At 45.0% G+C, this 24,011-nt stretch overlaps 3 protein-coding genes and 1 non-coding gene across 4 annotated transcripts in view; 2 read left to right on the top strand and 2 right to left on the bottom strand.

Moving 5' to 3' along the window:
• LOC134658488 (inositol 1,4,5-trisphosphate receptor) overlaps positions 1–8,505 on the top strand; it is a 108,655-nt gene extending 100,150 nt beyond the window's left edge. Inside the window, exons 58-62 of the mRNA XM_063514174.1 lie at positions 321–486; positions 1,270–1,430; positions 2,548–2,712; positions 2,766–6,860; positions 8,413–8,505. Of these exons, the coding sequence (XP_063370244.1) occupies positions 321–486; positions 1,270–1,430; positions 2,548–2,712; positions 2,766–6,860; positions 8,413–8,505 (4,680 nt within the window). The remainder of the gene's footprint in view (positions 1–320; positions 487–1,269; positions 1,431–2,547; positions 2,713–2,765; positions 6,861–8,412) is intronic.
• On the top strand, positions 121–192 carry Trnam-cau (transfer RNA methionine (anticodon CAU)). Its single transcript has one exon. It is a non-coding gene; the product is annotated as a tRNA-Met (tRNA).
• A 6,065-nt stretch (positions 8,506–14,570) lies between the features above and the next one.
• LOC134658489 (trypsin CFT-1-like) lies at positions 14,571–22,749 on the bottom strand. Its single transcript, XM_063514175.1, has 8 exons — positions 22,618–22,749; positions 21,479–21,597; positions 20,851–20,936; positions 20,286–20,350; positions 19,431–19,633; positions 18,776–18,935; positions 15,688–15,839; positions 14,571–14,776 (listed from the first exon to the last, which is right to left on the bottom strand). The coding sequence occupies exons 1-8, from the start codon at positions 22,658–22,660 to the stop codon at positions 14,678–14,680; spliced, it is 927 nt and encodes a 308-aa protein (XP_063370245.1). The 5' UTR covers positions 22,661–22,749; the 3' UTR covers positions 14,571–14,677.
• Positions 22,750–23,270: 521 nt separating this feature from the next.
• Positions 23,271–24,011, bottom strand: part of LOC134658490 (serine/threonine-protein kinase WNK1) — a 62,922-nt gene continuing 62,181 nt past the window's right edge. Inside the window, exon 46 of the mRNA XM_063514176.1 lies at positions 23,271–23,426. Within this exon, the coding sequence (XP_063370246.1) occupies positions 23,371–23,426 (56 nt within the window). The 3' untranslated portion in view covers positions 23,271–23,370. The remainder of the gene's footprint in view (positions 23,427–24,011) is intronic.

Consider the following 24,011-nt stretch of genomic DNA (forward strand, 5'->3'; position numbering starts at 1 on the left):
ATCCAGTAAAGGATTCGGATAGGAGGTGCAAGCACACACTGCTCGTACTTAGAGTTTGTCAACGGCGCCTAGCCTTTCAATGATAGCATACACCAGGGAATTTGGGACGGGTACCGCCGTGGCCGGGTGGTCTAGTGGTCAGGACGTTAACCGCATAAGCTGAAGACGCGGGTTCGATTCCCGCCTCGGCTACCGATGGATTTGGTCGCATTTTCTTTAGTGTGTAATATCTATTTCAGTTTACAATTTACAAAAATCATCATGTGTCGTTTTCTAAGTTTTCGTGCTGACCTTGAGATCACCCGTGTCCGTGTGTACAGGAGCCGCTGTTCGTGGCGCGGGTGGTGTACGACCTGCTGTTCTTCTTCGTGGTGATCATCATCGTGCTGAACCTCATCTTCGGCGTCATCATCGACACCTTCGCAGACCTGCGCAGCGAGAAACAGCAGAAGGAGCTCATACTCAAGAACCATTGCTTTATTTGCGGTGAGTGTACAACAATGCGGTGAGTGCAGTGGCGTAGCGTGAACTTATCTAGCCGTGGGCGAAATCGTATCTGCGAGGCCCTTTTCTTTCACTGTGCCCGAAAGGGCCTCGCGGGAAGCCCCTCTTGAGCCGCGAGGCCGTGAGCGACGGCCCACGTCTAGCTACACCACTGGGTGGGTGTATAATGTCGCGTCACAGTATGATCCGACCGGACCGATACATGTTCGGTCGGTTGTTTTAACTCGGTGTCATGTACTTATGTCGTCATGTTGTATCTCTGTTTTTTTATTGAATCCGTTTGTGTAAACTGTGTTTTATGTTTCTTTATTTTTGTCTGTTACCTTCCGTGATTTCTCACTTGATGGTCTCATCGGAAGATCAGCGCTGGAAGTCGCCAGCAACATGCGGAGATGGGGCCATTTCGTGACACTTTATTTTCACTGTATTCTTTATGTGTAATTATGTGTGTCGTCTGTGTGTTTACGAATAAAAAACTATTCTATTCTACAATGAAATTATATATTTGCAAATGTTGTTTATTTTGAGCAATTTCTTGCTAATGGGTATACGCCTGTATGAAATACTATTTAACATATGTATTTACTAAGCCTTGGTAAATAGGGTTTAGTAATCAAAGCAATGTAACTACAATATGAATTCTTGCAAAAAATCCTTGAATACGGGTCTTTAGGGGTCGTCCATTGATCCGTCCGTCGTCCACATCACACAAATTTTTAAGACGTAATATGTGGATGAACCCTTATTTTAATATTGCTCTTGCAGGATTGAACAGATCATCATTCGACAACAAAACGGTCTCGTTCGAGGAACACATAAAAAGCGAACACAACATGTGGCACTACCTTTACTTCATGGTGCTCGTGCGGGTCAAGGACCCCACCGAGTACACCGGCCCCGAGAGCTACGTGCACTCCATGATCAAGGTACAGTACAACCACAGCGGGACTCGTGTTGCCCTCCGTACAGTACTAACAATAACCCTTAGTGTAAGGGTAAGGCCTGAGTGGACGCTCGAGGCGGAGCGTTCGGCGGGGCGTGCAGCGTGGCTGTGGGCTCACGCGTGATGTGAGCAGCGTGCACTAAGGCCGCTCCTATACGCTTGCATTTGTTTAACATGCACGCCGCACGCCCCGCCCCGTTGCACGCCACTCGAGCGTCCACTCAGGCCTTACACTTACTTCATGGTGCTCGTGCGGGTCAGGGTCCCACCGAGTACACCGGCCCCGAGAGCTACGTGCACTCCATGATCAAGGTGACTTATCGATCGAGCGAGAGGTTATTTTGTTTTACAATAATAATTATAAATTATAATAACAAAATTTCCGTGAGACACAGACATATTGAATATATTAAAAACGGGTCACTCGCGTATTTTAAGTCGAAAACGCTCGACATGTTTCACTCGGTACCGAGGAGTGTCATCAGTCTGCGCCGGTCCGTCGCCGTCAACGCAAGCTCCTGATGATATTTCTCGGTACGGAGTGAAACATGTCGAGCGTTTTCGACTTAAAATACGTGAGTGGCCCGTTTTTAATATATATAATAATACATAATTATCAATATTTTTAGTCCTGTCTCTTTCGCCCTGTCGTCAGTTAAGATCGGTTTTCCTAGGATAGCGGTGCCGTCATGTAGCGGCCGTTTCCATACTAAACAATACGGCTAAATATGGATGTCGTAGTATTTGTATGGAGACGGCTGCTATATGACGGCACCGCTATCCTAGGAAAGCCGATCTTTAAACAACGGTATCGTATGAGACAGTTAGATGCGGACACAGACAATCCAACCTCTAGACATAGCATAGTCGCGCTACCCCCTCTGCCACACATACGGTAGCGTTACTCCATCTTCGAGTCAATCCCGTGCCGTGATTGGTCTGTGTATTTGAACGGACCAATCACGGCACGGGATTCGCTCACCTCGTCCCCCCGCACCCCCGTATTTTTGGCAGCATCGGTTTCATGAAATAATTGGCCTAAGCTCAGTCTAGAGGTTGGATTGTCAGTGGATGCGGACTAACACGTGTATGTTATCCAGTCGAACAACCTGGAGTGGTTCCCGCGGCTGCGCGCGCTGTCGCTGATGGGCGGCGGCGAGGGCGAGGCCGGCGAGCTGGAGCTGCGCAGCCTGCAGGCGCAGCTCGAGCGCGCGCACCAGGCCGTCAGGGCGCTCACCGACCTGCTCACGGACCTGCGCGACCAGGTACCTGCTCTATTACACGCACACGCGAGGTGGCAACCCTGCGCAGCCTGCAGGCGCAGCTCGAGCGCGCGCACCAGGCCGTCAGGGCGCTCACCGACCTGCTCACGGACCTGCGCGACCAGGTACCTGCTCTATTACACGCACACGCGAGGTGGCAACCCTGCGCAGCCTGCAGGCGCAGCTCGAGCGCGCGCACCAGGCCGTCAGGGCGCTCACCGACCTGCTCACGGACCTGCGCGACCAGGTACCTGCTCTATTACACGCACACGCGAGGTGGCAACCCTGCGCAGCCTGCAGGCGCAGCTCGAGCGCGCGCACCAGGCCGTCAGGGCGCTCACCGACCTGCTCACGGACCTGCGCGACCAGGTACCTGCTCTATTACACGCACACGCGAGGTGGCAACCCTGCGCAGCCTGCAGGCGCAGCTCGAGCGCGCGCACCAGGCCGTCAGGGCGCTCACCGACCTGCTCACGGACCTGCGCGACCAGGTACCTGCTCTATTACACGCACACGCGAGGTGGCAACCCTGCGCAGCCTGCAGGCGCAGCTCGAGCGCGCGCACCAGGCCGTCAGGGCGCTCACCGACCTGCTCACGGACCTGCGCGACCAGGTACCTGCTCTATTACACGCACACGCGAGGTGGCAACCCTGCGCAGCCTGCAGGCGCAGCTCGAGCGCGCGCACCAGGCCGTCAGGGCGCTCACCGACCTGCTCACGGACCTGCGCGACCAGGTACCTGCTCTATTACACGCACACGCGAGGTGGCAACCCTGCGCAGCCTGCAGGCGCAGCTCGAGCGCGCGCACCAGGCCGTCAGGGCGCTCACCGACCTGCTCACGGACCTGCGCGACCAGGTACCTGCTCTATTACACGCACACGCGAGGTGGCAACCCTGCGCAGCCTGCAGGCGCAGCTCGAGCGCGCGCACCAGGCCGTCAGGGCGCTCACCGACCTGCTCACGGACCTGCGCGACCAGGTACCTGCTCTATTACACGCACACGCGAGGTGGCAACCCTGCGCAGCCTGCAGGCGCAGCTCGAGCGCGCGCACCAGGCCGTCAGGGCGCTCACCGACCTGCTCACGGACCTGCGCGACCAGGTACCTGCTCTATTACACGCACACGCGAGGTGGCAACCCTGCGCAGCCTGCAGGCGCAGCTCGAGCGCGCGCACCAGGCCGTCAGGGCGCTCACCGACCTGCTCACGGACCTGCGCGACCAGGTACCTGCTCTATTACACGCACACGCGAGGTGGCAACCCTGCGCAGCCTGCAGGCGCAGCTCGAGCGCGCGCACCAGGCCGTCAGGGCGCTCACCGACCTGCTCACGGACCTGCGCGACCAGGTACCTGCTCTATTACACGCACACGCGAGGTGGCAACCCTGCGCAGCCTGCAGGCGCAGCTCGAGCGCGCGCACCAGGCCGTCAGGGCGCTCACCGACCTGCTCACGGACCTGCGCGACCAGGTACCTGCTCTATTACACGCACACGCGAGGTGGCAACCCTGCGCAGCCTGCAGGCGCAGCTCGAGCGCGCGCACCAGGCCGTCAGGGCGCTCACCGACCTGCTCACGGACCTGCGCGACCAGGTACCTGCTCTATTACACGCACACGCGAGGTGGCAACCCTGCGCAGCCTGCAGGCGCAGCTCGAGCGCGCGCACCAGGCCGTCAGGGCGCTCACCGACCTGCTCACGGACCTGCGCGACCAGGTACCTGCTCTATTACACGCACACGCGAGGTGGCAACCCTGCGCAGCCTGCAGGCGCAGCTCGAGCGCGCGCACCAGGCCGTCAGGGCGCTCACCGACCTGCTCACGGACCTGCGCGACCAGGTACCTGCTCTATTACACGCACACGCGAGGTGGCAACCCTGCGCAGCCTGCAGGCGCAGCTCGAGCGCGCGCACCAGGCCGTCAGGGCGCTCACCGACCTGCTCACGGACCTGCGCGACCAGGTACCTGCTCTATTACACGCACACGCGAGGTGGCAACCCTGCGCAGCCTGCAGGCGCAGCTCGAGCGCGCGCACCAGGCCGTCAGGGCGCTCACCGACCTGCTCACGGACCTGCGCGACCAGGTACCTGCTCTATTACACGCACACGCGAGGTGGCAACCCTGCGCAGCCTGCAGGCGCAGCTCGAGCGCGCGCACCAGGCCGTCAGGGCGCTCACCGACCTGCTCACGGACCTGCGCGACCAGGTACCTGCTCTATTACACGCACACGCGAGGTGGCAACCCTGCGCAGCCTGCAGGCGCAGCTCGAGCGCGCGCACCAGGCCGTCAGGGCGCTCACCGACCTGCTCACGGACCTGCGCGACCAGGTACCTGCTCTATTACACGCACACGCGAGGTGGCAACCCTGCGCAGCCTGCAGGCGCAGCTCGAGCGCGCGCACCAGGCCGTCAGGGCGCTCACCGACCTGCTCACGGACCTGCGCGACCAGGTACCTGCTCTATTACACGCACACGCGAGGTGGCAACCCTGCGCAGCCTGCAGGCGCAGCTCGAGCGCGCGCACCAGGCCGTCAGGGCGCTCACCGACCTGCTCACGGACCTGCGCGACCAGGTACCTGCTCTATTACACGCACACGCGAGGTGGCAACCCTGCGCAGCCTGCAGGCGCAGCTCGAGCGCGCGCACCAGGCCGTCAGGGCGCTCACCGACCTGCTCACGGACCTGCGCGACCAGGTACCTGCTCTATTACACGCACACGCGAGGTGGCAACCCTGCGCAGCCTGCAGGCGCAGCTCGAGCGCGCGCACCAGGCCGTCAGGGCGCTCACCGACCTGCTCACGGACCTGCGCGACCAGGTACCTGCTCTATTACACGCACACGCGAGGTGGCAACCCTGCGCAGCCTGCAGGCGCAGCTCGAGCGCGCGCACCAGGCCGTCAGGGCGCTCACCGACCTGCTCACGGACCTGCGCGACCAGGTACCTGCTCTATTACACGCACACGCGAGGTGGCAACCCTGCGCAGCCTGCAGGCGCAGCTCGAGCGCGCGCACCAGGCCGTCAGGGCGCTCACCGACCTGCTCACGGACCTGCGCGACCAGGTACCTGCTCTATTACACGCACACGCGAGGTGGCAACCCTGCGCAGCCTGCAGGCGCAGCTCGAGCGCGCGCACCAGGCCGTCAGGGCGCTCACCGACCTGCTCACGGACCTGCGCGACCAGGTACCTGCTCTATTACACGCACACGCGAGGTGGCAACCCTGCGCAGCCTGCAGGCGCAGCTCGAGCGCGCGCACCAGGCCGTCAGGGCGCTCACCGACCTGCTCACGGACCTGCGCGACCAGGTACCTGCTCTATTACACGCACACGCGAGGTGGCAACCCTGCGCAGCCTGCAGGCGCAGCTCGAGCGCGCGCACCAGGCCGTCAGGGCGCTCACCGACCTGCTCACGGACCTGCGCGACCAGGTACCTGCTCTATTACACGCACACGCGAGGTGGCAACCCTGCGCAGCCTGCAGGCGCAGCTCGAGCGCGCGCACCAGGCCGTCAGGGCGCTCACCGACCTGCTCACGGACCTGCGCGACCAGGTACCTGCTCTATTACACGCACACGCGAGGTGGCAACCCTGCGCAGCCTGCAGGCGCAGCTCGAGCGCGCGCACCAGGCCGTCAGGGCGCTCACCGACCTGCTCACGGACCTGCGCGACCAGGTACCTGCTCTATTACACGCACACGCGAGGTGGCAACCCTGCGCAGCCTGCAGGCGCAGCTCGAGCGCGCGCACCAGGCCGTCAGGGCGCTCACCGACCTGCTCACGGACCTGCGCGACCAGGTACCTGCTCTATTACACGCACACGCGAGGTGGCAACCCTGCGCAGCCTGCAGGCGCAGCTCGAGCGCGCGCACCAGGCCGTCAGGGCGCTCACCGACCTGCTCACGGACCTGCGCGACCAGGTACCTGCTCTATTACACGCACACGCGAGGTGGCAACCCTGCGCAGCCTGCAGGCGCAGCTCGAGCGCGCGCACCAGGCCGTCAGGGCGCTCACCGACCTGCTCACGGACCTGCGCGACCAGGTACCTGCTCTATTACACGCACACGCGAGGTGGCAACCCTGCGCAGCCTGCAGGCGCAGCTCGAGCGCGCGCACCAGGCCGTCAGGGCGCTCACCGACCTGCTCACGGACCTGCGCGACCAGGTACCTGCTCTATTACACGCACACGCGAGGTGGCAACCCTACAAGTTACAACTCGTCGACCTTCATCGACGTTCACAAAAAAAACGCTCTCGATCTGAGTATCTTAATCATCATCAATTGCAAAAATCACAGTAGCTGCTCACGGACCTGCGCGACCAGGTACCTGCTCTATACTTCGTTTTTTTTAGCATTAGAAATAAGGTAAACAATATTGATGTGTCTTTTAATTGAAAAACACATTTTAAAAATAAGTTACGGCAAATATGTAACAATTATGAATCTAATACGATCATTTATATTCTTCTGCTTTCATAAGTAATAGTTTTTGATTTTTAAAAAGCGTTTTTCAATTAAAAGACATGTCAAGATCGCTTATCTTCTTGCAAGTTCTTTCTAATGCTAAAAAAACGAACTACATTACAGTCACACGCAAGGTGGCAACCCTACAACTCGTCGACCTTCATCGACGTTCACAAAAAAAAGAACGCTCTCGATCTGAGTATCTTAATCATCATCAATTGGAAAATCACAGTAGCATACAGTGCTCACGAAGCTGCGCGGCCAAGAACCGACACTTCAGACCTGCTCTATTATAGAATAGAATAAGATTTGTTCAGGACGCTTATACAACAAAATTTTACAAAAACATGTCACAAAAACGGTTTAAAACATCACTGGAAAGGTTTCCACTAAGCTTGGTGTCAAGGTATCTTATGAATACCTTGACCCAGGATTTACAGTTACACGCGCGTTGTCAACACTACAAGTCATCGACCTTCAATCGACGTTCACAAAAAATCTTGATCATCATCAAGATACTCAGATCGAGAGCACTTTTCCATTCAGATCAGCCATAATTACATGAAGATTGTAGTGTTCAGTATAGATCCTCAAGGAAGCACGTCTAAAGTATTAATTTCGAGTTAGGCCCTAAAATAGCAGATCCTAGTACCAGGCGTGGTTCACTTCGCGATTTCGTCGCGTCGCTACAAGTGCATGCGGCCGACACCATTTTTGGTGTCTAGCCATAGTAGTTGCCGCGCACCGCTACGGAACCAACGCCTGCTCGCGCTTGCGCCACCAAGCGGTCATATCTGTCGTAATAAACGCGTTTTGTTAGAGAGTGAACCTTCTCTACCTAGTGCTATTATTTATTCTGCGGTAGTACCAACAAGTAACACAATACAATACAAATCCTCTTTATTGCACAACCTCAATAAAACATTTACAGAGAGACACACATAATACATGAAGACAGAGATAACAACAGACGGTCTTATCGCTAAAGAGCTATCTCTTCCAGACAGTGCCGGCCTGAGCCCTTGATCAGGGTAGAGCGAAATCGGGTTTTGGCGCCTTTCGTTGAAGTTTTCAAGCGTATTTTCCACCCCCAAACTCGCGTCTTTTAATTTTTTTTCTCATTTGCCATTTTGGCGCCCCCCTTGCCATCCGGCGCCTAGAGCAGCCGCTCCACTCGTTCTACCCTAGATCCGGCCCTGCTTCCAGACAACCTAAGAAAGTAATGTTATCTGATAACGTCACGTTTCCCCAGATGACGGAGCAACGCAAGCAAAAGCAGCGCATAGGGCTGCTCAACTCGACATCCGCGTACCTGCAGACCCTGCAGATGAACCTGCCGCCGTGAGCGCGCCGCGCCGCGCCGCCTGGGGACCCTGGCCGGCCGTCTTAACTAATCAGGCAATATTATACTTTATCTTTTAAATATTTGGGGATAATTGAGCTTGGCTCTCAAACCTATAATGTGAGCCTATATACGTCCCGCTGCTGGGCACAGGCCTCCTCTCACGCGCGAGAGGAGGCCTGTGCCTGTGGCTCTCAAACCTAATACGTATAAACTTATTTAAAAAGCATTTGGAAATCATTTTTAAACGTGTAAAGAAGCATGTCTTCGGGGGTTGAACGTGTCAAATATTTTGTTATCAGCTCTTATATTACTTGACGTTTTTTGTAATAGCCTTTCGTCTGTTATAGCTCGCTACATAAAAGAACATTTTGAGCTTTGTCATAATAATTAATTTATTTTAAAAGTGTTACTTTCTGATTAATAAATTACTGAATTGACTTTAAATTAACTTACAATGGACGCTCAAGTATATATCCTCAAATGTTGTGCCAAATAATTATATATAAAACAGTAATTATCAAACTAAAGTAGCCTGAATTTATTCTGCAATTTTCACTTAAAATTTTATTTGTTATGTTGTTAAGACTGGGCCAGAGTCCCCACGCCGGCGTATTGCGACTTGAGATCTTATCGCAAACGAGAAGTCGCTCTGTCACTCCTACCGCGCGACGGTTACCATCCTAAAGTAAGAGAAATCAGATTAGATAGATGTTCATTTACTCTTGACAAAATGGACTAGATTTTGAATTATTAGTTAAAATTTTGAAATAAAAGAATCGATGGATTAAAATGTCATAAGCGAAGATTTAAAAAGAACGTTTTTAAAGGATTTTTTTTATGTATAAAAAAGGTACGTTACCGAATTGTTTAGGTAAAAGTTGGGTTTTTTAGTACCGTAAATGTGTTTTATACATATTATGAGTAATTTTTTATAGCTATAATTTTATATACGCTTAAGATTTTTTCTAATAATTCAGCTCTAAAAATTAAATATCGATTATGCTCAATCATGGAAAGCAATATTTATTTTAAAATAAGGTAACTCGTTAGAACTACTTTCTAATGTGTCAAATATTCAACATCTCTACTGCTCGCACAATCAAGTATAGACCTTGTCTATGTATTAAGGATCAAATTTGATTCAAACATAGTTCCGAAATACGTACATATATTGACAATTTTAAACCTACATGACTATGACATATGAACTCTAAAATAAGAAAATATTAGTCAAATTGAAACGTAGAAACTCTACAGATCTTATGATATAGAATGGTGATCGCCGATTGGAAGTTTTATAAGACTTCTGATTGGCTGACAATTGGTGTTGTAATAGACTACTAAAGGTAGCGAAGTAGTGTGTAGATATATATGAATTGTACACGGAAGGTGTAAGAGAGATTTATTATTACTTCAACTCCCATTGCACAAGTTTCAATATAACATTTACGGATTAATAGAAGATACTTATAAAATGTGTCCCGAAAAATAAACCTTAGCACCTCGCAATAAGGTTATTTTTTCTACTTTATCGCAAGGTGCATGTGTCTTTTCCCAAAGTACGCCACAAATATTTAATCAATTTTACCAAATATTTTGAAAATGGCCAATCAGCCAAATATTTAAATCTATTGGAATTAAATTATTGCAGCGGATTAATTGTGAAATACTGTTAATGTCAGTCTGTTTTACCTAAACAGATGACGGTCACATCTTTTGACAATTAGCATCTTATGATATCTTCGGGAACTTTGCTAATGGGAAACACTAAATTGGAATCATTCTTATGCGGAGTTACTATTTTAAGCTAACGGGTAGACGTAGGTCGTAGACATATCCTCGATCAATGATATTCGATATATGCATAGTTTGTACGTCTTAACACTCACTCTGTTTTATGGGGTTTTATACATGTATGGAACTTAGAATAGAACATTGTATTTAATTTATGGCCCCTCGCATCCTATCGACTCTATTCTCAGCAATGATAATTGAAATACAATTAAAATATTTAACTACACGTATTAAGTCGTTTTATGACTGGCAAATATAAATTCTAAGAACTGAAGTGATATATTTTGGACGTATCGAAAATCAACAAATAGTGTTATTTATCCATGAAATATTATCAAATATAAAACATATACGGCGTCAGTATCAGTGATGTTACCAATGCCAATTATACATATTTCTACCTATTAGATACGCAATTGAAAAAAGATACTTTAAAACAACACCTGTAGAAGGTCCATATTTGTATAAAACCCAATTTGAGTATCCTCTTCGCCGAAACGTCCACTATGAGGGAAGGATGGTAGACCCTTGTTCCGACGTTCGTGTTCAATTAGAACAAATTTCATCGTTCTAGTGTCCGATACGGGGATAGAAAAGTCTATGTCATGGCGTTTTTGTGAAATACATATACTTGTTTTTGTCGTTGATAAGATTATTATCTTTATCCTGTTCGTGGTTTATTTTTGTTTATAATCACTATCAATGTTAACTATTTAGATAGGAACGTAATCTATAATATTTTCTATAAAAAAACAATTCACATCAGTGACTAAACACCAAGCGCGCCTGAATGTAAACGGATACCGTAATCTATGAACTGTCTACATAACAAGGGATGACTCACGCTAAACCGGATCCGGGCAGAAGCTTCCGACACTTCGTTTTCGTGACCACGTGATGTTTTATAAAGAGATCTGAAATATCGGACGTCTCGAATCGAACTTCGAACCCGGACCGTCCTAGCGTGAGTCATCCTTAAAACTCCTTATTTTAAAATAAACGCTATCATAATCTTCCTCGCGTTGTCCCGGCATTTTGCCACGGCTCATGGGAGCCTGGGGTCCGCTTGGCAACTAATCCCAGGAATTGGCGTGGACACTAGTTTTCAAAATAAACGCTATATGTATTATAAAACAAACTTTTCTATCCCCAATCGGTTTAGTGTTCAAAGATTAGAATTTATAATTGTTATCGGGGAGCTTCGTGGTAACCTTCCGCCGTCTCAGCCCCTCCGTTCACGTAGAGTAGTGGTAGTTGTTAGTGTTGATTATTATGTATGATATTACCGCGGGCCAACTTACTCTAGTATTACTACTTCTACCGTGTACTACACTATTCTGGTATGTTTCTCCTTGCATTACTAAACAAAACATACCAGGATGCGTAGCCAATGTGCCAATAGCGAACGAAACGCAACGGTCACTGTCGCACTAGTATGGAAAGAGATAGATGGCTTAGCCACGGAGCGTTAACGATTGGCACGTTGGCTGAGCACCCAGTGCCAGTTAAAAACTATACTGCAATAAATATTAATGTCAGGAAAATGAACAAGAACTGTGTGCATATGGGTACTAATGTTATTACCGTTTTCTTAGCTTTTTAAATACTTATTTAACTAATAAATCATAAATAATTATCTAATAAATGATTTATGATTTATTTTTAAAGTACGTTGTTTAGAAATGTATCTTAATATTGAAATTGAAAAATGCTTTTAACTATTGTTAAATCGTGATATTCTACAACTATAGGCAACGTGAGTATTTAAAGGGTTAAATTCTTGTTGTTATCATTATCACTGTTAACCCTTCCATTGTTTGTACAGTCAGCGTTATATAAATATACTTACGTAGCCGACTGTACCGAAGCTCCTCTTGTTTCGGATGTGCAATAAGTAATAGCTCAAAATCTGTTACCTATTTACACTAGTTAGAGAGTATGGAATTTTATTCAAATCTTGCAAAGATCTGTATCGTGTGTCTAAATTGTATTTTTGTTAATTATGTTATTGTATGGGTAGTGTACGGGTGTTTCATTTTTACGTTTGTATTCTATGTGCACGATGTTTGTTAGCCGCTGATACTGCTTTTAGCACTAGACATGAAAAATGTTTAAATAAATGTATGAATTAATGTTTGAACGGGTTAACTGCCAATGAGTATGTCTTATTGCAAACACATAAGGCCCACAGATGGTCAGCGAAGTTTTACAGTTAGTCTCTTAATGACTTGTACATAATCAGTCGGAAAAATACGCGTAATCAAGGGAAAAAATGTGTCGGCACTTATCTATGACCAGTGATCGTTAATTTTCCAGCAATTTTGGTGCAGCATTGTTGGTTAAAAGCATCTGTATGCCCTACTGTAGGTGGAATAGATAATTAGGGTTAATAACAGTAATATTAACCTTAACCAATCCTCTCCCTAGAAAAAAAATGAATAAAATCCTTTATTTTTACTATGCTGCACCATAATTGCTGGAAAATTAACGATCACTGTTTATGACACATTGACATATAATCGTAAAGTGTTTGTAATCATAACGCGTTTTTAACTGTTAGTCACTGTTCGTACTGTATAAGGGTCGGTTGCACCAAACCGTCTGTCACCGTTAAAGCGTTTACAAAACTTTTGTTAACTGTGGTTGGGCAGCCCTATTTAAGTGACATGTTTTTGGACTTCTATGACGTACTTACTCAGGACGAGTTGCCCGCGGCGCGCCACGCATGTTCTTTTATAATCGCCGAATGTTGAGTTTTTTAAATGCTAGAATCATTTATTCATCAAGTGTGCATTACAGGTAAAGAACACAAGTGTTATTATACAATTTTTGTTCTCTGTAATATCTCTTGCGTAGTACAAAGATTTTGGTTACCTATGGCATGCAGTATTAGTGACTACATATTCAGTAATTTCAGTGCTAATTGCAATATTAGCGGCTTGAAGTTAGTTTAAGTAAGTGAAGTTTACGACGAGAGTTGTTCAGTAAATGACAAATAGTTTAATGACGGAATTGGATCTAACGTAGGGTAAATAATTATATATCGGATAAGAACACTGTTTCTCTGTACTCATTGTCTGTTATGGCTGTAGGAAAAATTACAGTACCTATATTAAAAAAATCAAAAAGATTACCTTAGCTATGATGTTTTTGTCATCGTAGTTTTTCATTAGGCATCATTTTTTTAGTTTATTGATAGTGGTATTTTAAACTTTGTACATATTTTATTTCTGTCTCTTATTTATAGTGTATCGAAACTACACTACCTAGTAATGTTTTATTTCGATATTTGATTTAGTGACATGAATCTATCTTCTTAATAAGTTTATTTGTTAGTTTCGTACTCTGCAGCCAAAACACGCCAATGAGCATTTTCAAAACCAGTGTCATCTCTAGTGCCGCGACAGACAGACATACATACATGCCAAATACACTTCCTCACCCCTGTGTACTTAACTCTTTTATTGTAAAATGTATTTTTAATATCGTATTTTTAGACGAACGGCTATGATATATTTTATCAGTGACTGTTTCTACTTCTTTCGACTTATGACCTCTTTTCGATCTGCCTTAGAAAATCTGTCATCAAAATTCGTTTTTGTTATTGCGTTGAACATTCCCAATGTTTCTTTATTACTATCGAATTTATAAATCTGTTACTAGCCTTCTAGATCTTTATCGATCCAAGTGAATCTATATCTATATACATAGAAAAGTTTTATAGCAATATTATGGTATTTATTGCACAGATACATTCCTAGTGTATTTTTTATATAATTTATTCTATTTAAACTAGCGTTGATCTGTATTTTGGAATCTAAAAGCTAAATTATTGGATCTTATACTTGTACTAACGTGGACGGGCGGCGACACGATCCGACGCGACTGGTCGTGTCGTTGCCGTGTCGTGTCGTGTCGTGCGTCGCTCACGCGATGTTTTATTGTGATTGCCGTTGTGATGTACGCAATAAAACATGTTTTGTTTTACTGAAGAATAAAGATATGGCACAATTTATTGTTTTATTTATTTTTGTTTTTTATTTATTGGCATTCCTAATAAAAATACCTTAGCCTATTTAAGTCAATATAATAGGTGGAAGCTAAAATATGTGGCATTTTTAGACACAAGGTCTTGGTCTAAAAATGCCACATATTTTATTGACAAGGAAGATTTCTAATTAATGTAGTCTTCAAGCTACATTAACCAAAACTTTGGTTGACAACGGCGTCAACGGCACACTATATTTTTAGAATGAGGAAAGAAAGACTGCTTTAAATACAAAACAATATATTTACAAAAGGTTCCTTACAAAATACATGTCATGTTATTCCTAAGCCGCAATTACCTACAATTGAATGAGTGTAGGAGCAATATCTATTATAACTCATTGCTGAACGCCGTCGAGACGAAGAACGACAGTAGAAGTATGACGACACTAGTTTGTCCGAGAGATGGTGCCCCGTTGTATAGAGTCACCTGCAAACAGAGTCAACACTTTATCATCACAATTTTAGGGTCTTTTCTAAAGTGGCAGATAGGCTACCAATGTTCATATATCAATATGTCAGGAATACTGATGTGCCACCTTAAGGTTTCCAAAATTGTAATATCATATTGTATTGTACATTTCCAAAATGGAAAGTTTAGTTTTTTCTTGTGAAATTTTCTGAGAACTTACAACTTTTTAGAAACTTTCCACAACCAATTATGTATTCTGGACTATAAGGGCTCACATAGACGGCGCGAGAACGGGCATGCGAGTTTAGTTACATCGCGGACTAATCGGACTATTGAGGTACACCCAACAGCCAACCGATCAAATACCGCAATGTAACGAAACTCGCATGCAAATTCTCGCACCGTCCCTAAGTTGATTCCTGCCCTTACATATAGACAAAATAATGATAAGGCGCGTAAAATAGTGGTAAATATTGTAGGCGCGGTTATGTTACCTGAAATTACATTATTCTAGTTACATCCACATTATCCTTATTAGATATCATCACATATGTGGCTGCGATAGTGCGTAACCTTAGTATAGTACCTATTAGTATAGTATTATGTCACTACCTGTGAGTTCCTGTAAATTGGCTTCCTGTATCTACTATAATCTTTATGTTAATGTCACAGCTGTTGGATCTCCAAATGAAATAAATAAATAAAAATATTACACGGTAAATAGCCACCAAACACCATGCAACGGCCTCTACTATTGACAAACGCAGCTATAGTGTGTCAAAGGACTGCGTCTGTTCCATTTCAAACATAGAGAGATTCATACTATATTTGTCTTACACTAGTACTAGCACCCAAAAGAAAAGGTAGGTATAGTTTTTTTGATTCCTATTTACCGACAAGATTTGGTTGACCAGCTACAGAATGCTTACGGTGCTGTTGATCCAGTTGGTGTAGGCGGAGACCCTGGCGTTGACGCCGGGGTAGAAGGGGTGCGCGCAGCCCTCGCCCCACGAGGTCACGCCCACCAGCACCCCGGAGTACGTCACCGGCCCGCCGCTGTCGCCCTGGCACGCGTCGCGACCTAACACCGGACAGATTAGTTTATACTTGCACCAACCACATTTGACAGACTAATCAACGTCAGCCGGCGCGCCCCGGCGCTTTACTATGAAACTTTCCATACATAAAAATTTAGCGAACTTTTTAACGATACGAACAGTTTGGTGCGACCGACCCTAACTAACCATAATGTAACATGATCGTTACATGGTAAGTCAGCATTTCACAATATTATACTTATAGAGTATGAATTTACTATACAAAGTAAATACGCTTAATAATAATAGAAATCTATTTACAATTTGCATCGATTACAATATTTTGTAAGTCCTAAGTAAAGTGTAAAGTGATGACGAAGAACCCTCGGTGGGCGAGTCCGCCTCGCACTTGTCCGGTTTTTTACTAGGAAGACGTCTTATCTTCTCGAATATTGTAATCAAGCCCTATAAAAATAAAAGAGTCATACGAACTTATAGTGGAATTTGGAAGTGATAAGAATAAAGTATTTTATATCAAGATATTATCTATTAGACAGTAATATCGCTAAAGTTGTTTACGGCTAATCTTTCTATAGATAGGTAATCTTTTTTAAATCTAAATCTTTTTTTTATGCTTAAATGTTTCTTCCCGGATTAAGAGTCACACAAAGACAACTCCAAATCATAACGGGGGTGTTTACTGGCCATTACGGGGTCAAAGGAATTCTGGCCAAGATGGGACACTCTAACAACACCGATTGTCGTATGTGTGGCGAAGAGGAAGAGACAGTGAAACACTTAATGTGTGAATGTCACGCCCTCGCCAGACAAACAAAGAATGAAGGACTTTGGAGCAGGATATCTGGAACCAAAGGACTTTAAAACGCTACCCATGAGCTCCATCATCCGACACATGGATATGGTGGGAAAAGCTCTTGAGTAGCTGATGGATCTTCTCCAGGGGGTAATTGCACAAAAGATCCCTATGGGTCGAAGTGTATCCGCAAGGGCCCCCGAAAACAATAAGATAAGAGTCACACAAACATAATAACAGAATTGGGCAGATTTTTGTTTTGTGTCTAATTTATTTTAGTCAGATATCGATAAAATTTGATGGATAGGTAGAATTCGCTATTATGTAGGTACAATATACGCACAATTTCACCGTATGTTCCAAAAAATCTTCATTTCATTCATCTGATTCAAAAATTCTTGAAAACGTATATTATTTTCGTAACTCAACGAAAAAGATTTTTTTTTTGTCCCATTCCCAGCCCAATTTAGTCCGATCCTAACTAAATTTGCTATATCTGATAAGTAGTAATAATAAATTACCAAGAATAAATTTATTATTGTAAGTAAGTATTTTATCAAGGTAGATCTATGAGACAATAATATCGCCGAAGTTGTTTCCTAGTAATATTTTAATAAGTAGATATAGGTAGGTAATCTATTTATTTATCTTAATTCTGTATTCCGTATTTTGATTCCTATAACAGCGGTCGGTAACCTTTTAGCAGCCAAGGGCCACATTGTAGTTAACAAAGTTGACGCGGGCCGCACTTTGTTAATTTTTATGACTTTGTCAGACATTGTCATTTGTCAATATTACATACAAAATAGCCAGGGAGGCTCGCGGGCCGCAAGTGACAGGTTCACGGGCCGCGGGTTGCCGACCGCTGCTATAGAAGATAGAGGGTCCTACATAGTGGGTCTTATGAATTATGAAATATAGTCGTAACAACATAGCCTAGTTAGGAATTTATTTATATAATTTATCAATCACTTTTCGGTGAAGGAAAACATTATGAGGAAACTGGACTAGTCCTAATCAGACCTAGTTTCCCATGCCAAGGACAGATGGCAGTCGCTTTCGTAAAAACTAGTTCTTATACCCAATTCGTGTATTTGGTTGCCGAGCCGTTCCAAGTGAGCCGTGGCAAAAAAGCGGGGACAATCCTTGAAAGATATTAATAATAGTACATTATTGTCGAGGTTCGGAAGTAGCTACTTGCAGGCTGAGGATTCGTTTTAAACGGACGACCTTGGGAGTCCGTTTAATTGAATCCGAAGCCAGCAAGTAGCCTTCCAGCCGAGTCATATATAGTGCTTTTCTCAAAAATGGTGCAAGAAATAGAAATGTTTTACAGAACTTACAGAAGCAACGTTCTAATTTTCACAGAAAAAAATAACCCTAATAAAAAAAATTTGCTTGCCGCCTTTAAAAAAAAAGAAGTGTATTTTTCTGCTGAAAATACGCCAACCTATTTGAGACACCTAAATAGTCGCGGTACCAACATTAAGCCTGTAACAGACTATCGCACCGCACCGCGACCTTGGAGCGTCGCACCCATAAGTGAGAGCGAGAAAGAGATATCTGTTTCACCCATAAGTGAGAGGGAGAAAGAGATATCTGTTTCTCGCTCTCACTTATGGGCGCGACGCTCCAAGGTCGCGGTGCGGTGCGATAGTCTGTTATAGGCTTTATAATAATAAGTGCTGATCATCTGTTTGGCTGTTTAAGGGACCTATGCCTTCATTTGATATGGCCATTTAAAGTTTTAAAAAGTTTGGAACTCGTTAAATAATGGAATTTGTATGCGACATTGCAGTCCCGAAATCGAGACTGCAATGTTTTTAACTTTTTAATTTTTTGAATGACCATAAACTACGCACTTCGCGACCTATTTTTTAACCGGCAACGTCGACTTTGCCGTCCATTTTTGAGAAAATAAATATTGTTGGACATCGTACACAGATCAACCTAGCCCCAAACTAAGCAAAGCTTGTACTATGGCTGCTAGGCGACGATATCCATACTTATATACATAGAAAACACCCCTGACTCAGGAACAAATATTTGTGTTCATCACACTAATAAATGCCCTTACCGGGATTCGAACCCAGGACCATCGGCTTCACAGGCAGCGTCACTACTCACTAGGCCAGACCGGTCGTCAAAAGATGATGACTTTATTACCTCCAACGTCGAGTATGCCGGTGCACATCATGTTGGTGGTGACGGGGTAGGGCGCGTTGTTGACAAGCTCCAGGTTTCTGTAGCGCTGCGCACAGACGGTCGTGTTGATGGTGTACACCCACACCTCGTTCAGAACCGAGGATGCTTGGCCCGAGTCAGCCTGCAACCGATATGGGGCTAGGATTCATTTAAGCAACAAGGTATATATCTCTTCTTCCTTGTCGTAACCTCATGGCTGAGGGACGTGACGATTCTGGGCACTCTTCACCAGTGCTCTCCAGGCCGCTCTGTCCTGGCCCAGTGCATGCTAGCCTGCAGTGTGGCGTTTGTCACCAACGTTATTCTGTCCGCCCAACGTGTGGACATACGTCCATCCTTACGCTTCCTTGCCATGCGGTCAGTCATAATGAGCTTTTCCAAGCTATCTGGCCCTGTCCTGCTCAGATGGCCGAAGAAGCCAAGTACACGTTAGATGGTTGGTTGGTTGGAAGGTATCTACATATGTATAGAATTGTAGATAGGTAAGATCTACAGTGAGGTGCAAAAATGCATGATCACTTTATCTGTATAGGACAAGACAGGCGTTGGTAAACAGGGGTTAAAATTATTATTACAAGCGAGTTTTAGTAAATACAATTATGAAGTAAGTACTGACCGTGGTGCGACCCCACCCAACGACCCAGACCACAGCATTGTACGGCACCACGCTCCCCTGCGCGGGTATAGCGGCGACCGCCACGCTGGCGCCCAGCGTGGCGGTCGTGGCCAGCAGCAGGACCGAGATGTCGTGGTCGCGCGCCGCGTCCAGGTTGTACCGCTCGTGGTTGATGATGCGGGACACGCGGTGTACGGAGCCGCCTGGACAAAACACCGATAGACTCTAATTGTACGCTTAATTCAATCCGAAGCCAGCAAGTAGCCTTCCAGCCGAGTCATATATAGTGCTTTTCTCAAAAATGGTGCAAGAAATAGAAATATTTTACAGAAGCAACGTTCTAATTTTCACAGAAAAAAGTAAAACCATTAAAAAGATTTGCTTGCCGCCTTTAAAGATAAAGATAAAAATCAATTTATTCAAGTACTGTTGGATTGCTTTTACATCGTCAAAATCTACATTTTATCTTAAACATGCACAATTACAATAAGAAATGAATTAAAAGGAGTCAATAAAATATTTAGAAGGAAATTTCGTTATTCGAATACTCAAGCTATGACTCGTTTGTCTTAATCTGTCATTTTGACTTATGTATTTGTAAGAAAGGGATGAAACATAATTTAACTAAATCAGCGGGCTCAGCACGGTTCCATTTTTATCGACTATCACTATGCCCGTCACTTTCGCACTTACATACTTGTTAGAACGTGACAGGCATGGTGATAAACGATAAAAATGCGACCGTGCTACTAGGGCAGGCCCGTAAAGTTTTATGAATAAGGGGCTAGTCATTTTAAGTATGACATCTATTTTCTATTTTAAGATTATATTTGCAAATGTGTATTAAACACATACCGCTGTTGAGCGTAGCGGAGCCGACGCGGCACGTGATGAGACTGGTACTGAACAACACGTTCCGGCTGAAATAAAGTTTTTATACAATGACAATTTGATTACCTAAAACTGACCATGGGAATTACGGGGCCTTCCTCGGTCTAGGTTTTAAAGTATATTATTCAAAAAACAAGCAGTGTGCGCAAGTTATTTATATAAGCCCTCGCCTTTACTTGCTCTAGTCGCGTAGATCGCGCGGTTTAATTGAACTGATACCTCCATGAGATATTTTTGAGTGGGTGATTAGCACTGGCCTGGCCCCGCACGCTTTAACACATTCAGTACCGAAAACCCGACCATGGGGTATTTTATGATTTCGTTCCCAGGCCGGACGACCCGATAGTCGGGATCGTGGTAGCTTTATATGACGAAATTTAGTGGCCTGGCGCGGATGTCTTGTTTGGCTGGGTGGCAATGAACGTGTTAATAGTTTCGCTACACCAGGTATAGGTAATTTAATCTGAGTGCCTCGGCATGTGTAAATTACTTACATGCTCCGTGTGCAATCACCAGATTTTCAACATACCTATCGACGAAGCAGTGCGCGGCGGAGAGCACGTGGCGCCGCGTGATGAGCGTGCCGCCGCACGACAGCTGGTTGCTGTTCAGTACCTGCACCATATCACATTATTCGTGAAGGTTTTGCACAGAGGCCCTACCAATAACATTTTTGGCTTTTTTTCAGTTAGGTTAGGGGAAAAGGCTACCTGATTGGCGCGGATACGGGGGGTGCGACCATCAGGAAAAGGCCATTTACAAAATCGCCTCACTTTTGACAGCTAAATGTCTAAATGTTTCCGTGTAGGTAGAGGGAATTTAATGGATTGCAATATATGCGAGGATCGACCTTACTCTGACTGAACCCACCTAAGCTTCAAATGTAGAGTGTTAGGAAGCACACAGGTTAGAGTACCTAAATAGTCCGTTTTTTAGCATTATAATAAAGGTAAACAATCTTGACGTGTCTTTTTATTCAAAAACACTCACAAATATGTAACAATTATGAATCATATACGATTATTTACATTATTTTGCTTTCATACTAAGTAATAGTTAGTAATTTTTTAAAAGCGTTTATCAGTTAAAAGATACGCAAGATCACGTGGTCTTTTACTAATGCTAATAAAAACGAAATATAATAGTATTAAACTGACCTGTACAGTGTAGGGGTACCGTTCGATGGGAGCCGGCGTGCCGCCGATGATGCGCGACCCCGCATCTGTCACATTCTCGGGCAGCTTGACTATCGTCACCTTGTGCTCTACTGCTGACGCTGACAAACAAACAGTTTATACATTTATTTCTCTTCTGAAATCCTAATCTAAAGTAGTGCATTATTACCCTAACCCTACCACTGACTGAGGTTAAAATTGGGCGGTGAATTAGTTAAGTAAAAGATAATTTTACTAATGAAACTCTGGCCCTGGTTACACAATGAACCGTTCTTTGGATTGAATGATCTGCTGTATAAGCCTGAATAGCTATGCTGCCCGTCAATGGCAATCAACTTAGGCAAAGCATAACGCATGCGTTGCGTACGTGTGCTCAGTTCATCCCGGCGTTTATCGTAATCGACATAATCACCGTCGTTAGCAATTGCATGATGCATTTAGTATAATTTTCGTGTTGACTTTCTTTGTTCTTTGTCATTCATTAGAATTAATTATCGGTGACGTGTAACGTGTTCTGAATCACAATTAAACAATGTCCCATTATCAGCGTGACGTATCAATACGATATCAGTATATTCGGTATCGAAATAGGAAGGTTTAGCAAATAAGTATTTTTGTTAGATACCTACTGGTTCTTTGAAAAAAATCGACAATATACCTTCGTACTTGAAGATTGCTACTAAATAAAAATAAATGTTTATTAGTTAGATCATAGGTAGTTCGTGGAGTTGGAGATAAACTTGTGAAAACAGAAATGACAAACAACATATCTAATTTATATCGTTTAGTAGGCACATATATGTTTACTTTAATCCAAAATTCATCTAAAAACACCGTAAAGTACGTTCCCGATATGACTTGGTAATGGGTACCTACGTGGACTCCGCGGGTTAAGTTTTATAAATAATGTTTTATTCAAAATACGAATAAATGATATACCTATGTATGATATTGCAACCGTTTTATAGTATAAATAGGTTATTATAAAAGTCACTAGGTATATTACGACACTACTACTTCCAGTTAAAAATACTACCTTTACCTATCTAAATTCCTTAAAATTCACACGTCTTCCTCACGTATTGTATTACCATATAAATAATATTAGTTTAAATACTTACAGCAACAACAGCCGACGACCAAAAGCGCTATAATCCGCCACATGTTGACACAACTCACGAAACGACCGCGCAGCTTCAACAACTGAATTATATTGCACTTATTACCACTTATCAACTTATCAGTATCGATGTTATCATTCTCGTATCAGTAATCATTTCGCGTTCGAAGGATCACCTAGGCCTGCTTTCTGGGTAATCCGAAGATTAGATTACTTACAGTCATTTTATAGCAAGAGTTGCAGGTGGGTTAATTTGGATTTAGAGTTCATTCCGATTGGATTATGTTTTTGTGTCACAAGGGAGCAAAGTTTTTGCTGCGAGTGCTGATTTAGATACTTACAAGGAAGATTTTAATTCTAATTTGAAATCTTGAGCGTAGCGAGGGCGGCTTAAACAAATGCTGTAAATGTGCATGGGCACATGAGTTAACCCAATCATAAAGTGGCCATGCATTAAATTAAAACAAAACAAATTATCTTGAATTTATTCTAACTTATCGAAGTTAAAAATACTTTAACAAGTTTTTTTCACTGCGTCATATAATTTTAACATGCGTTTATGTATCGACATAAACGCATGTTAAAATTATATGACGCAGTGAAAAAAACTTGTTAATGTATTTTTGAGCCAAGCTGTAAAATAAAACGCCGTGGTAGATATCACATATGAATATTTAATTTACGAGTAATGATATAGATTATGTATATGTTACAGCGTAATAAATATAAGGTACAGTGTGAATCGCTACACAGGTCATAACGAGCCCGCCGCCGGCCGCAGCGCCAGCAGCACCACCTGCCGGCACAGCGCTGCAACAAACAAACACACATGGTATTCACAAATCATAGGAAGAAAATGTATCTATTTACAAACAAAATACTTAAATCAATATAAAATAGAGAACAAGTTAGGTTTGAGTTTTTAGGGTCCCGTACCCAAAGGGTAAAAACGGGACCCTATTACTAAGACTCCGCTGTCCGTCCGTCCGTCCGTCCGTCCGTCCGTCCGTCTGTCACCAGGCTGTATCTCACGGGTGACCGTTTTTTTGCTTGTTTTGCTCTATTTTTTGTTGATGGTGCGGAACCTTCCGTGCGCGAGTCCGATTCGCACTTGGCCGGTTTTTCGTGATGTGGCCAACCAATCGTTTCATGAAATGATAGCCATACCAAAAAACCGGCCAAGTGCGAGTCGGACTCGCGCACGGAGGGTTCCGCACCATCAACAAAAAATAGAGCAAAACAAGCAAAAAAACGGTCACCCATCCAAGTACTGACTCCGCCCGACGTTGCTTAACTTCGGTCAAAAATCACGTTTGTTGTATGGGAGCCCCACTTAAATCTTTATTTTAGTATTTGTTGTTATAGCGGCAACAGAAATACATCATCTGTGAAAAT

This window comes from Cydia amplana, chromosome 22, assembly GCF_948474715.1.
Source record: "Cydia amplana chromosome 22, ilCydAmpl1.1, whole genome shotgun sequence".
In the NCBI taxonomy this organism is placed as follows: Eukaryota; Metazoa; Arthropoda; class Insecta; order Lepidoptera; family Tortricidae; genus Cydia; species Cydia amplana.

Coding starts and splice junctions, on each gene's coding strand:
- LOC134658489 (XM_063514175.1), bottom strand. CDS start 22,660: ATGTGGCGGATTATAGCGCTTTTGGTCGTCGGCTGTTGTTGCT. Junction 20,351..20,850: donor GCGCACTGCTTCGTCGATAG/GTATGTTGAAAA, acceptor ACTTTATTTCAG/CCGGAACGTGTTGTTCAGTA. Junction 18,936..19,430: donor TTGGGTGGGGTCGCACCACG/GTCAGTACTTAC, acceptor TATCGGTTGCAG/GCTGACTCGGGCCAAGCATC.